At 37.3% G+C, this 14326-nt stretch overlaps 1 protein-coding gene across 4 annotated transcripts in view; it reads left to right on the top strand.

Moving 5' to 3' along the window:
* Nucleotides 1-14326, top strand: part of TIPRL (TOR signaling pathway regulator) — a 38354-nt gene that overhangs the window by 18391 nt on the left and 5637 nt on the right. For 3 of the 4 annotated variants that reach the window (XM_049112347.1, XM_025430448.3, XM_025430450.3), the window contains exons 5-7: nt 8569-8664; nt 10688-10750; nt 12163-13717. In XM_049112347.1, the coding sequence (XP_048968304.1) occupies nt 8569-8664; nt 10688-10750; nt 12163-12306 (303 nt within the window). In that variant the 3' untranslated portion in view covers nt 12307-13717. Of the gene's footprint in view, nt 1-8568; nt 8665-10687; nt 10751-12162; nt 13718-14326 lie in introns of those variants that run through there. The other variant, XM_025430449.3, reaches the window with a different exon arrangement.

Here is a 14326-nt window from a genome sequence, read left to right as displayed (position 1 = left end):
TTTTAAAGTCAAGTTTTTCTATACAATCACAATTTTAGAATTATAATGAATGTGTAAAGAATCAGTTAATTTAATTTCTTTGTTTTGTAGACAAGGCCCAAAAGTTTAGTTTATCTAAGGTCATGAAACTAATTAGTGACAGTTTTCTTTGTACCATCTGATATATATCATTACCATTAGATAATTGTTTTATTAGTACCTTACTCCCTTGTTCACCTATAACCCCCCCCAATTTAGCTTTTGTCATTTAGATTTGTTCACTTTTCCAACTTACCCAGTCATGCACCTTTCCACTTGCCTACCCACCTACTATGACTAATTGACTATGTGGACTGTTCCTTATGAGTTCCTATATTTGGGTGCATTTGTATCCAAGTAGGTGGCTATTCCTTGATGTATACAAGTGGGTAGTTATATGGGGAGCACATGTGTTTTTGTGGATGAAGGAGTGGGAGAGGATGGGCCTAAATTATGTTTGTACCAGAGTAATAGTGACTAAGTCTCAAACTGAAGGTTAACATCATCTTAACATGTTCTTTTTTTTTTTTTTACCTTGTATAACTCTTTATTTATTTTTTTTACAAGATTTATTTATTTGAGAGAGAGCGAGCATGCACAGGTGCAAGGAGGGGCAGAGGGAAGGGGCAGAGGGAGAGAGAGAATCTCAAGCCAACTCTGCACTGAGCTCCATAGCCTCACGTAGGGCTCAGTCTCATGAACCTTAGATCACGACCTGAGCCAAAACCAAGAATCCAATGCTCAACAGATTTCACCACCCAGACACCTTTGACCTCCCCTTGTCTTGTGTAATTTTAAAAGTTATGCGTGATAGATAGGGTTGTATTTTAAGAATGCCTGGAATGATTTCATTAGAATAGTGTCCGTTTTGGGTTGGTTTCTTTCTAACAACCTAACCCATAGTGCTATAAATAAATGCCATAGCTCCTGGTTTAGTGGTAGGGTATGAACAGATGAAGTTCCCTTTATTTTTAAAAGATTTTATTTATTTATTTTAAAAGAGAATGCTTGCAGGAGACAGAGGAGGGACAGAGGGAGAGGGAGGAAGATAAGCAGATGGAGGAGCCAGAGGTGGGGCTTAACACAGGGCTCTATCGATTGCAAGACCCAGAGATCATGACCTAAGCCAAAATCAAGACCCAGATGCTCAACTGACTGAGCCACCCAGGTTCCCCCCCAAATGAAGTTTCTTCTATAGAAGCAAAGACTAGCCCGTTAAATATAAACATAGTTTATGGTGGTGCCTGGGAAGCTAAGGAAGCAGAGCTTTTCAAGAAGGTCATGAAGGTGGTCAGTATCATGCAGTAAAGAGATCTTAGAATGGGATGGTGTCCACTAGACTGAAAACCTTGTTTATTGGTTTTAGCAAGTAAGATATTGTTATTCATGCTGCCAAGTGCAGTTTAGGTTACATGGTGGGGGGGAGGGTGGTAAGTGAAAGATGTGGAGGTGGAGACAAACTTCCAAAAACCTTCCCTGGATGAAAAGAAACAGAAAATGTCTAAGAGAGGACAGGAGGTTGATGGAGGTGTGCATGCTTTTTGTTTTTTTAAATATGGGGAAGCCTATCATGTTCAGGTACTCACAGGAAGGAGTCATTGTGGAGAGAGGGGAGAAAATGAATGGAGTGAGGTTTCAGAGGAGGGGAGTAAGAGGAAGGCTTCGAGCTGTGTGTGAGACACCAGATTAGAAGAACTGCGGTCTTCTCCTCCTACGTGTCTTCTTTACTCTCACACTCAGAATGCTTCTGACATCAGATGTGTAGGTTTTTTCCTCACACCAAGAATTCTATGACATTAGTGCAGTGTCCTGCAATGTAACTTACTGTCTACTTGGAAATAGTGTCAGATCCCACAGGTTAAGGGCTTAAACCCACAAGACTACCATCCCCAACCCTACCTCTTCAGTGCCAGCCATAAGTAGTAGGTTTTCAGATTACCCACAACTTTTGTCCATTTGGCTACAAATTAGAGGTTTCCATGACCTCTTCCTTTTTTTTTTTTTTTTAAGATTTTATTTATTTATTCATGATAGACACAGAGAGAGGTAGAGGGAAAAGCAGTCTCCCCATGGGGAGCCCAATGCAGGACTCGATCCCAGGACCCCAGGATTCATGCCCTGAGCTGAAGGCAGACGCTCAACCACTGAGCCACCCAGGTGTCCCATCTCTTCCCTCGGATTTGATTATTTGCTAGTACAGCTCACAGAACTGAGGGAAGCTGACTTATGTTTACCAGTTTATTAAAGGATATGGTTACAGAGATATAGACGAACAGCCAGATGGGAGATACATGGGAAGTATGGGATGGTCCCACGTGCAAGACCTCTGCCCATTTGGAATTGGCATACATTACTCTCCTGGTATATATATGTGTTCACCAACCTGGAAACTCTCTGAACCTCATACTATCAGGATTTTATGGAGGCTTCCTCACATAGGCATAGTCAATTATTAACTACATTTCCAACTCCTCTCTTGTCTCTGGAAAGTGAGCATGGGAACTGAAAATCCAAGCCTCTGATCATGGCCTGGTCTTCCTGGGGACAATTCCCCGACCCAGGTGCCCACTTAGATTTGCTTCATTAGGACAAAAGATGTTCCTAAGTGCTCTTATCACTTAAGAATTTAAAAGCGTTTTAGAAGCCCTCTGTCAGGCACCAGAAGCAGAGACAAATATATATATTTTCTATTATTTCACAGACACCGTGTTGGATACTTATCTATATTAGATCATTTATCCTTACGGAAATTCTACACAATAAGCAGAAATGGAGGGTCAGAGATATTTAGTAACTTGCCCAAGATGAATCACAGTGGATCAGTTTGACTCTGCATTGGCTCATAATATTCTAGGATCTAGATCATGGGAGGAAAGAGTAGCCTTAGATAGAAGAGATGTTTCTTCCATGGTGATAGGAGGAAAGGGGGGACAGGATGTAGGTAAGCCTGCCTCTAGTCTGTGATGCCCAAACCTGGAATTTTATCAGAATTACCTAGGCAGAATTTATCAAGATTTAGTTATCCCTTAACACTATGGGACAAAGAATATTTCTTCTCTGACTATCCATAGTACAATTGCTGTATGCATGTTGACTAGAAAGCTGGGTAGACATGTGGAAATGGAGAGAATAGGCCAGGAAAGGTTTTATAGAGAAGCTGATCCCGATCTGAGTCTTAGGTGTATAAATTACCCAGTCAGACCAGGGAGGGACCTAGTAGTAGAACACACTGATACTGAAGTATTTTCTGAACTGGTTGTTTGTGAGAATTGCTAATAGCTTCAGGCTGTCACATTATCATAATGAAGTAGGACAGTCATTTCCAGAGCCCTTGTTAGGTGCTTTCCACTGAAGCTTGCTTGAGGCCACTTAATTGGCCTTTTACAAAGAGTGTTTTCTGACTTAAAATCTACATTTTTCCCAATTGCTTTCAGATAAAATGTGAACCATCTCACATTATTTTTAGTTTAACAGAGCTCTCCAAGGAACTTCTAAAAATAAGTATAAAATTTTAAGGACTACTTTTTATCTTTCCCTGTGGCTAGGAGTTTGGGGGTATGGAATAAACAGCTGATCCTTGAACAGTGTGGGAATTGGGGATACCAATAATCCTCCCTCAGAAGTTGAAAAATCTTTGTATAACTTTTGATTCCCCCCAAATATAACTAATAGCCTACTGTTGACCGGAAGTCTTGCTGATAACATAACAGTTGATTGCACGTATTTTGCATATTATATGTGTTATATACTGTATCTTTACAATAAAGTAAGCTAGAGAAAAGAAAATGTTATTAAGAATATCATACGGAAGAGAAAATACATTTACAGTACTATACTGGTATTTATTTAAAAAACGGCTTATAGGTGGATTCGCACAGTTCACATCTTTGTTGTTCAAGGAATAACTGTATAGATATCTTTGACTTTCAAAACCTTCTTGGAATCATCTGGGATAATGGTAATAATATTCATTGCCTTTATTTGGTATTTTAACCTTGGCCAGAAAACCGCTAAAAAGCTCTTGTTTTAGAATTGTAAAGCTTGTTGCTTATGAATGTTTGGTTTTTCAATTTCCATAGTAATTATAAAACACTCTGAAAAGAAACGATCCTGAAATGTGGTAGCTACTTATATTAAGCAAAGTAACTTACTTTAGATTCCTGATATTGTTAGATGGAGCCTTTTAGGTTGCTTTTAATTTATTTAATTGTTTCAGGGTTTGAAGTGTTTTTACCATCTTAATTTTTAATTCGAAACCTAGACAATTTTAATTAAAAAGAAAAATGCTTGTGGCACAGCTCCCCAGGGAGAAAGAGTAGATTTAGAGTTCTGTGCACCGTGAGGTCTGGGATGTTTTTGGATTTGCTTTAGTGAGTTTCTGAGGAGTTTTGATAATTTTGTGTGAGTGATATTACCTATATCTAATTGTAAGATACTTCAGAAATTAATTTTTGTTTTTTTTCTAAATTAGCTTCTTTTGTAATGTTTGTTTTTAGGTTAGGATTTTGTGTTCTAATACACTGTCCTTGGTAGGGTTTACTGTTGATAGGACTCCTCTGACAAAAATCTAAAGAAAATCTATTTTCATGCTAATAAGTAAATTTTTAAGTTTCAGAGGAAATAAATTTCCCATCTCCCAAATACTTACAGTGCTATTATGTTCCGTAATGGTGTTTACAGCTAATGGTTAGTTCTGTTCTGAGTATAGAGTGAGGAGGCAATGTTGTCCATCTTCTGCTTCTATGTTTTACTTAAGAATCCAAGAGTCCGAGTATGCCAGGTAGGAACATATCTTTCATCGCTGGGGGACAAAATATTCCACAGTGCCTCTGCAGATGTAGCTTTTGTTGGAATGTAGTCCTATTGAAATGTCATATTTTACAGAGACAGAGCCTAAGAAATTGTTTCTTCACATCTCCTGTTTTTATAGATGAAGGAGACCTTGGGTGGTTTAGCTAATAATTTGCTCTAAGTTAGTGGTTCTCAACCTGATTACACTCATTGCTCCACTGTTGTTTTACCAAATACTTTAAGCACCCCCTCCCTTTTATTACCTTGAAATGAAATTCATAGATAATATAACCTACTTTCTTTCCAATAAATTAACATAATGTCCTAATTATAAAAGAGAAATAAAGGGAAATTGATTTAGAATAAAATATGTAATTTGGTATGTAAATGCATAATATGACTGCACTAAAGACATAAAGTCGTCAGGGGCTTACATTTGCATAATGAATCACTGTGAATATGACAGCAAGAAGTGTAGGCTGGCAGAGGTGTGAGGTGTCAGTCAGTGACTCTCATAACACAATCACGGCCATTGGTGATGGCGATTTTTTAAAAAAATGGTGAACAACCCTAAAATAAAGTTCCAAGTAAAGCCAAGTATAATCTGTCCTTGATTTACAAGGTAATTGCGTTCCTGGAAATTGAGTGAATTTTGCATTTATATGTAAAATGGAATTAAATTCCAAGATCAGATCAATATAATGTTTCAATATAATCAATATGTTGTTTTGTTTTGTTTAACCCATATGAATGCCAGGTTAAGATATTTGGAAGTTTTGTGGGATGCAGGATTGAATTTTGTTTATAGGATTGTCTTGTGCATTTTAGAACATCTAACATCTCTGGTCTTAATCTGCAAAATATTGCAATTGCTCATCATTTTGATAAAAAACACCCTCAAAAATTTCCAAATATTCCCCTACAAGAGAACTATTGACTTAAAATATACAGTTGAATTGTGGAAATGGGACTAGAACCTGGTCTTCTAATTCCTAGTCTCCCCTCTGTGTGCTGAAATGATACTTCAGCTTATGTCCTGTGTTGTGCCCAGTGCGACTGTTAATAGCTAATTTGGAAATCTGAAAAAATGTTACCAGTCTTTCCAATCTTTCCAGTAATTACAAATAGCACTCTATCAAGTAATGATCTGCTTCCTGGTCAGTTTGTTGTGACACAGCAAGTGGTCACAGCTCAGGTTCTTCCTCCAAGATCTTCTTTATTCTAAGTCTTGCTTTTTCAGTCTGTTGTTGATAATCCTATCAGAGGGCAGTATGACTGAACCTTTTCCAGAAAAGATAGCTCTAGGGATCCCTGGGTGGCGCAGCGGTTTGGCGCCTGCCTTTGGCCCAGGGCGCGATCCTGGAGACCTGGGATCGAGTCCCACGTTGGGTTCCCGGTGCATGGAGCCTGCTCCTCCCTCTGCCTGTGTCTCTGCCTCTCTCTCTCTCTCTCTGTGTGACTATCACAAATAAATAAAAATTAAAAAAAAAGAAAAAGAAAAGATAGCTCTAGCCTGTCTCATTAGCAGTTGCTAATAAGCACTAGCTATTACTACTAGCTACTTGTCTAGGCAGTAGGGACACAGTGATGGCACAAAACAGATATTCTCACTGATATGTTGCCTACAGTCAAGTGGAGGGACGTGGGCTGTAAGCAAGTAAACCCACAAACAGATATAGCTATAAATCTGTTAATTTATAAGGAAGAGAAGATAACGAGAAATCAGCTGTGATTATGGAATGGTAGGAAAGGCTTCTCTGTAGAAGTGACATTTATACTGAGCTCTGAAGACAAGTGTTAGGTCTGGCAAAAGTGTGCCTTACGGCAGGGCACCTGGGTGGCTTGGTCAGTTAAGCTTCGGCTTTCAGCTCAGGTCATGATCTCAGGGTCCTGGGATAGAGCCCCGCATCAGACTCTGCACTCAGTGGGGAGTTTGTTCAAGATTCTCTCTCTCCCTCTACCCCCCACCTCCCACCCTTCCCACCCCCGCTCTCTCTCTCAGATAAATAAATCTTAACAAAAAAAGGTCCTAAGGAAGGAGAGCTTAGCCTGTGGCTGGTGACTGTCTAGGCAGTAAAGCCACTATTATTAGTGGATTATCTTGTTATTTCTTTATTCTTCATTAATACTGCCCTGAGCTTGTATGGAGTTGTAGGTAGTTCCCTGAATATATCTTCCTATTTGATGCCTCAAAACTTTGTATACCTACTTTTTCCTCTTTGTGGAATTCTCCTTCCCACCCCAGCTCTTCCTTCCATGGTCACTTTGCACTGCCTTCTCTTTCTCCAGCCGACTTAGGTACTTCTTTCTTTGAGTGCTTATTGAACCCGTGCATACCCCTGTTACTATAGCTACCACATCATTTTTCTCTGTTTCCCTCTTTGATAAACTTCCTGATGATTGGGATTGTATCTTTTTATTTATATAAATTCAAGACCTACTATAGTAAGAACTGGACAGTTAATAGACAAATATTTATTTAGTAAATGGTCAAGCATTTTTTTTTAAAGAAATGGCCTTTATTTTATTTTATTTTATTTTATTTTATTTTATTTTATTTTATTTTATTTTATTTAAGTAATCTCTACCCCCAACGTGGGACTTGAACTCATGACCCTGAGATCAAGGGCTGTATGCTCTACTGACTAAGCCAGCCAGGTTCAGCCAGGTTCCCCCAAACATTTTTCTCTTCTGTTCTCTTCTTTTTCCTTTCCTTTCCTTCCCTTCCCTTTCCTTCCCTTCCCTTCCCTTCCCTTCCCTTCCCTTCCCTTCCCTTCCCTTCCCTTCCCTTCCCTTTCCCTTTCCCTTTCCCTTTCCCTTTCCCTTTCCCTTTCCCTTTCCCTTTCCCTTTCCCTTTCCCTTTTTCCTTCTTTTTCTTTATTAAAAAGAGGGAGAGAGATGGTGGGGAGGGACAGAGGGAAAGAGAATCTTAAGCAGGCTCCATGCCCAGTGTGAAGCCCAATATGGGTCTCAGTCTCATAATCCTGAGATCATCACTAAGCTGAAATCAGGGGTTGGACACCTAACCAACTGAGCCACCCAGCTGCCCCAAAATACTCTTTTTGAAGATCTAAAACACTATCCAGCCCCTCTTTCCCTGCCTCCAGGACCAACCTCATGCTCTCTGCTATCCCTGGCTTTCTCACTTTCCTCAATTGTGTACACTTGGAAAACAAATGTGTAGATATGACACAGATGAAAGATGTTAAGAACATATAATGATCTGATAAACCAGTCTTTGGCAGTATAAAATAGTACTTAATTGGTTGTACTGAAGTAGACCATTCCATTTAAGGTCTTTTCTCTTTATTTTATCTTTTATTTTTTATTTTTTTTATTTTCTCTTTATTTAATGTAAAGTGAGTAAGAGACAAGCAACGACAAAGAAATAGGTTATTTCATTTTGGTATTACCGGTGTTGACATTTACTGTAAGTACTGTCAGTTTTTAAAGTGAACATTGTAATTTGCTCTTTGCTTAGGTATTTTTAAAGTCTTTTTTAACTTCAATATCTTTTGACCTAAAAAATATTTTTGTATTGTAGGAAATTGAAGCCAGGATGTTTATATTATAATACAATATATTGAGCCTTATTTGAAGCTATGACAAAGAACCTCTAGTTTAGAGATTTCTATATACTGCTTATTCAGCCTTCCTTTGATGCCTTTGAAAAAAATTTATTTTCAAAAAAAAGTATTTTCTTTTAGCAGAGTAATAACATTTAATTTTCATTAAAATACTACCTTACTGTTTTTTCAGAGAGTAATGCCTTCTAGCTTTTTCCTGCTGTTGCGATTTTTCTTGAGAATCGATGGGGTGCTTATCAGAATGAATGACACAAGACTTTACCACGAGGTATTTATTCTTATATAATGAATATACTAGTTGATGTTGGGCTTGTTCATGTTGTTTCATTGAGAATTTGAAATGAAATAGTGCTTTATATTTTATGGCAGTCCTTCTAACCTTTAAGATTGGGTGTTCTACATTTACTGTTGACTGCCCAGTTAATGAAATATCACATCTTTTCTGAAAATTCTGTTAGCTAAAAATTAAAAATGTTTTCTAAAAGACACTCCCCAGTAGGGGATGTCTGATGCTTCTAAAAAAATCTCATGTATACTTGATCTGTGTTTAAGAAAACTGTCCCCTAACTCTTACCTTTATCATATGTATTGTTTATATAATATCTTGATATTAAAAATACCAATCACATGGCCTCCTGATATTTGTATCACATAATCATTTTGGTAGTTATTCTAAAGTTTCAGAGCTCTGTACTTCATCTGTAGAAACTATTGACATACAAGGTTTTCAAAAAAGTGTTAAAAAAAAAAGGGAGGCTTAAACTGAGTCATGGAAATTCTTCTAGTAGCTTATAGCAGCCTGTCCTTTTGGAATGGATTTGTAACCTCTGATTTGGATCATTTAGAATGGTGAATTAGAGAAGAGATACCAGTGTCAGTAGGGCAGTGATAGTAACAGTGAACTCTCATAACCACCCTGTGAAATAAAAACTGTCATTATTTCTGTTTATAGCTGAGGCATCTGTAGCAAAGAGATTAAGTCACTTGCCCAAGTTCTACAGTTAATAGGTGGCAGAAGTGAGATTTGAACCCAATAGGATGGGGTTGAATTGGTGTTTTCCCAAATCCTGCTCTTGGGGATAGGTGGATTTTTTCCCTTGAAATAACATGGTAACTGTGATCTTTTTAAAAGTGGTACCAAGGTACTAAAGATAGACTGCATTTTTCTGTCTCAGAAAAAGATGAAATCTAAATTTTATGCTTTAAATCAACAGTATTTCTTAGGAATGTATCCTAAAAACATTCTCATATATAGTAATCCACAAATATTAATCAGGCAATTGTATATATTTTATACGCACACACACACGGATGTTCATGGCAGTGCTATTGTTTAAAATAGCAAAAAGGAGAGAAGGAAGGAGCTTCATAAGGTCCACTGAATGGACACCAATATGAATTATTTAATTTACATCCATATAATAGGAAAGTATACATCTGTTAAAATTAATGGCAGAGAGTAATACTTAACTGATATATAAAGATATGCCTCTCAGTGTTGAATTTTAAAAAGTGAGTATGAATCTATATAAAATTTTGTATAGAAATTTCTAAATGTTAAGGATAGTATTATCTATAGAAGCTGTGGTTGCTCTATACTTTTCTATTATCTGATTTTTTTAGTGAACATTAATCTTTTTATTTCCTTTCCTTAATATAAAAGATTAAAATATGTATTTATTGATTAAAATTTTAAGAGACTTTAATCTTGTGTGATTTTTCTTATATTGAATAATGTTCCACCAAAAAACAAATTGTAATAAATTACTTTCTAAAACCTAACTTTGAAAAGTTGGAAATGAGAAAAATTGAAGTACCAAATATGTGACTTATTAAATAAGGAATTTGATAAGAATTTTGTAGAAATGGGAGAGAATAAATTTTGTTTAACCTTTTTTTTTTAAACATGGAATAGCCATGATTATGAAGGTAGATGATAATACAGCTGAAGGAAAAGATGCCATTCCAAACATTAAGTAGTATTAAAATCTCTTGCATTTCTCATTTGCAAATATACATATTTTTTCAAAGTAAAACTTGCTTGTGTTTCTCTTACATGGTAATTATTAAATCTGTTTACATATGATAATCACTGATTTACAGAGATTGGCATTAGTAATTCAGAATTCTTGGTGAGAATTCGTTATCTCACTGCAGAATTAGATATTCTTGTCAGACTCCATACTGCTTTTGCAACCTGTCCTGTTGTCATAGGCAGTTTTGTGTAACAGAAAGGATTTTGTAACCATAGAAATAGATTTATTCCAACCCTCTTTTATTTTTCAACATAGGCCGACAAGACCTACATGTTACGAGAATATACGTCACGAGAGAGCAAAATTGCTAATTTAATGGTACAGTATTTAATATCAGCTTTTAGAAGTCGACTTTTAATGTTTCATTTTGTATGTTTCCATCTAAATCTGTGTCCCTAAATTTTATCGATTCACCTAATAAGCCTCTGTTGGATAAATCCTCCTGGAGCATAACTTTTCTGAACTCACTTTCAATGCAAAACCAGTTCCAGTTCCAGTTGGTATAGGTACCAGAACCATTATCTGATCTAATTTCCACATTTTATTCTGGAAAATGTGACTCACTCTATGTCATGCAACTTTTTGGTGGTGGGTCTGCACCTGGGACCAGCTGGATGCTCTTTCCATTTAACACTTTGTCACCCTATAATTTCTACCCAGTCTATGTTTTTATTCTTAAAATGTGGTAATTCTATACCATACCTTGTTTTGGCCTAATTTCCTTTTTTTTTTTTTTTTTTTTTTTCTCCTCTGGGACTTATGAAGGGCTTCTACAAGTCTGTAGGATTCTATAATAGGTTGCTTCAAAAGTGATACCTTTTTGCAAATTCGTTATTAATCTTTTTTCACTTGTAGTGCTTATTTCTGTATGGGTTAGGAAAGTTGCTTAGAGTCCACGGTAGACCACATTCTGGGCTCTATGTGAAGGCTACTGCTTTCTTTCTTTTTTTTTTAATTTAAGATTTTATTTATTTATTCATGAGACACACAGAGAGAGGCAGAGACATAGGCAGAGGGAGAAGCAGTCTCCTTGCATGGAGCCCGATGTGGGACTCATTCCCCTGACCGGGATCACACCCTAAGCTGAAGGCAGATGCTCAACCGCTGAGCCACCCAGGTGTCCCTGAAGGCTAGTGCTTTCAAGGTACAAAAGCAGGAGGGAAAGGGGATTAGATGAAGGTGTCATAAAAAAAATTTTTTTAAAGTAGGTACCACACTCAGCTTAACCGACTGAACCTCCCAGGTACCCCAAGATGGATTAAATTCTTAATACATCTGTGAGAGCATTATAAATAACATCTCCCTATGAGCTTTGAGGGGCTCATTCAGTAAGAGGTCTGCATGATTCAGTAACAAAAGATACTTATTATCATTAGAAATACCTTATGATGCTCTGTTTTCTAATGTATATATTACAGGTCATTTTAACATTGGTGTGCTGGGGTGCCTGGGTGGTACAATGGTTAAACAGCCGACTCTTGATCTCAGCTCAGGTCTTGATCTCAGAGTCATGAGTTTAAGCCCTGTATCAGGCTGTATCAGCCTCTGCGCTCAGCATGGAGTCTGCTTGAGATTCTCCCTCTGCCCCTCCCATTAGTTTTCTCTCTGAAATATATAAATCTTTAAAAAATAAAATCGGTGTGCTTTTGAATGCTTGAACCAAAGCATTTCCAAAAAGTACCAGTGTAATAACTGAATATGTACTAACCTAGTTTGTATGTGTTTCCTAGCATGTTTCACCTTCCCTCTTCACGGAACCTAATGAAATATCACAGTATTTACCGATAAAGGAGGCAGTTTGTGAGAAGCTACTATTTCCAGAAAGAATTGATCCCAACCCTGCAGACTCACAAGAAAGTAGACCTGTGGAATAGAATGTGCTACAGTATATATTCACCATGGAATTTGACTGGAGACCTTAGCTATTTGGAGGGGAGGGGGTATTTTTATTATGAGAATTAATGGCCTCATTTGTGTGCAGATTTTCTGTAGCCTTAAAGGAAAAAGAAAGGATTGTTCCAGGGAGGTTCACTCAACTGTTGTTTGTACTGTCTGTCTTCCAGTTCATATTCCAGATTTGTATTTTCTGGAGTTAAATTCGGATTTCTAAATTATTACAAAGTGGGATCTCACTGGTAGTGACGTATGTATGTCTCTCGAGCAGTGGGTGCAGTCTGTACCCATCATGAAACACTGTTTCCGCCCCAAGGAGGTTACTGTAAATCACAGAAACACAGCACCTGCTGACTCTCACGAGATTCCTGCTCGTGCATGTTGATGTACCAGCTCTTTACTTTGGGCTTTTGGTGTTTATTCGTACTTCTGGAGAGTCATGAGTTGCCTTTTAGGAAATTGATGTCATACTTTAATGATCTTTACCCAAAACAAATTTAAAAAAAAATTTCCCCTCTAAATTTAAATTGGCTTTTGAAGTCTTTGAGAAAATTTCAGACACAGAACTGAATCATCCAGGGTTCTGGCAAACCGAAAGTGGTGTATCCACGGAAACACCTGAATGTGCTTTGCCACCCACAGGTAGGATGTCAGAGCTGTCCTTCCTCCACCTTTAGGTGCTTTTTCTTATGTGTGGTTCTACTTGTATGGACAGTTTTTTACTTCATTTTCCATGCAACCTTGGAATGAATAAATCCATTGAATATTGAATTTATATTGTTGTCTATCTAATTTATTGGCTAAATTTTGTCACAAGTGATTTTGGTATTTGTTTGCCTTCTGCTACATCACCTGCAAAGTATAGGAAATCAGGATTTTGTTGGCTTTAAGAAAATACATGGCATGTTCACTGTATATTAAATACACCTGTATGTAATGTTTTCTCTTAGGGCAGAAAAGTGTATATATTGTATTCAGCTTTCTGTTGTATTTTATTTGCCATGCAGATTTGAACAGAATAGACTCTTTATTCATACAAGATATAAGAAATGAAAAACTTGTAAGAATATTCATTAGTTGAAGTTTCTGGGCAACATCATTATATATATACTTAACTTGAATCAGTTGTCTTAGTCTCTGAGTCAGGTTTAGATTACTTATTTTGAGAATCCATTGTTTAAAATTGTGGGAAATTAAAAGAACTGACCTTTTTTATAGAGGATGGGAAGTTGATAGGATGAGTGTATTTCTGGAAGCTCCTCCAGTTTATTCCTGTGGAGAATACCCAGGAATAAATATTTGCCCATTGCTAAATAAGACATATGCCGTTTTATATTTATTTGTTCCAAGTGTCTTTTTGTAAGAAAAGAATAAACAATGAGGAATTACTGACCTATGTTTTGCTATTTCATTTATTTCCGTTTTTCCTGAAGCTTAATTTTAAAAAATGGTTTGGTATACTTTTTTCATTTGTGCTTTGTTTGGAACTTGGTCAGCATTATAGCCAGATTCTGCAGTCAGATTATCATAGAAATCTAAAGATAGTTCAGAATATAATCTCCCAGTGTAGCTTTTGGGCTCTTGTTCCTCTTCCTCTGCCTTCCCTACAGCCAGTACTTCTATGGATGTTTTAATTAGCCAGTGTTTGCTGTATGATGGGTTGTTGGTTTTTTTTTTTAATTTTATTTATTTATTTATGATAGAGAGAGAGAGAGAGAGGCAGAGACACAGGCAGAGGGAGAAGCAGGCTCCATGCACCGGGAGCCCGATGTGGGATTCGATCCCGGGTCTCCAGGATCGCGCCCTGGGCCAAAGGCAGGCGCCAAACCGCTGCACCACCCAGGGATCCCCGGGTTGTTGTTTTTGAAAATAGAGATACCTGTCATTAGTATCATTCCGTTTAGTTTTAAGTGAAGTGCCGTGTATCCAATACTGACTGCACTAGGTACAAGGGATTACAATAATGAAGAGCTATAGTATATATATATGTCTTCACAGAGG

Source organism: Canis lupus, chromosome 7 (genome assembly GCF_003254725.2).
Source record: "Canis lupus dingo isolate Sandy chromosome 7, ASM325472v2, whole genome shotgun sequence".
In the NCBI taxonomy this organism is placed as follows: domain Eukaryota; kingdom Metazoa; phylum Chordata; class Mammalia; order Carnivora; family Canidae; genus Canis; species Canis lupus.
This window is presented reverse-complemented; position numbering and strand designations above follow the sequence as displayed.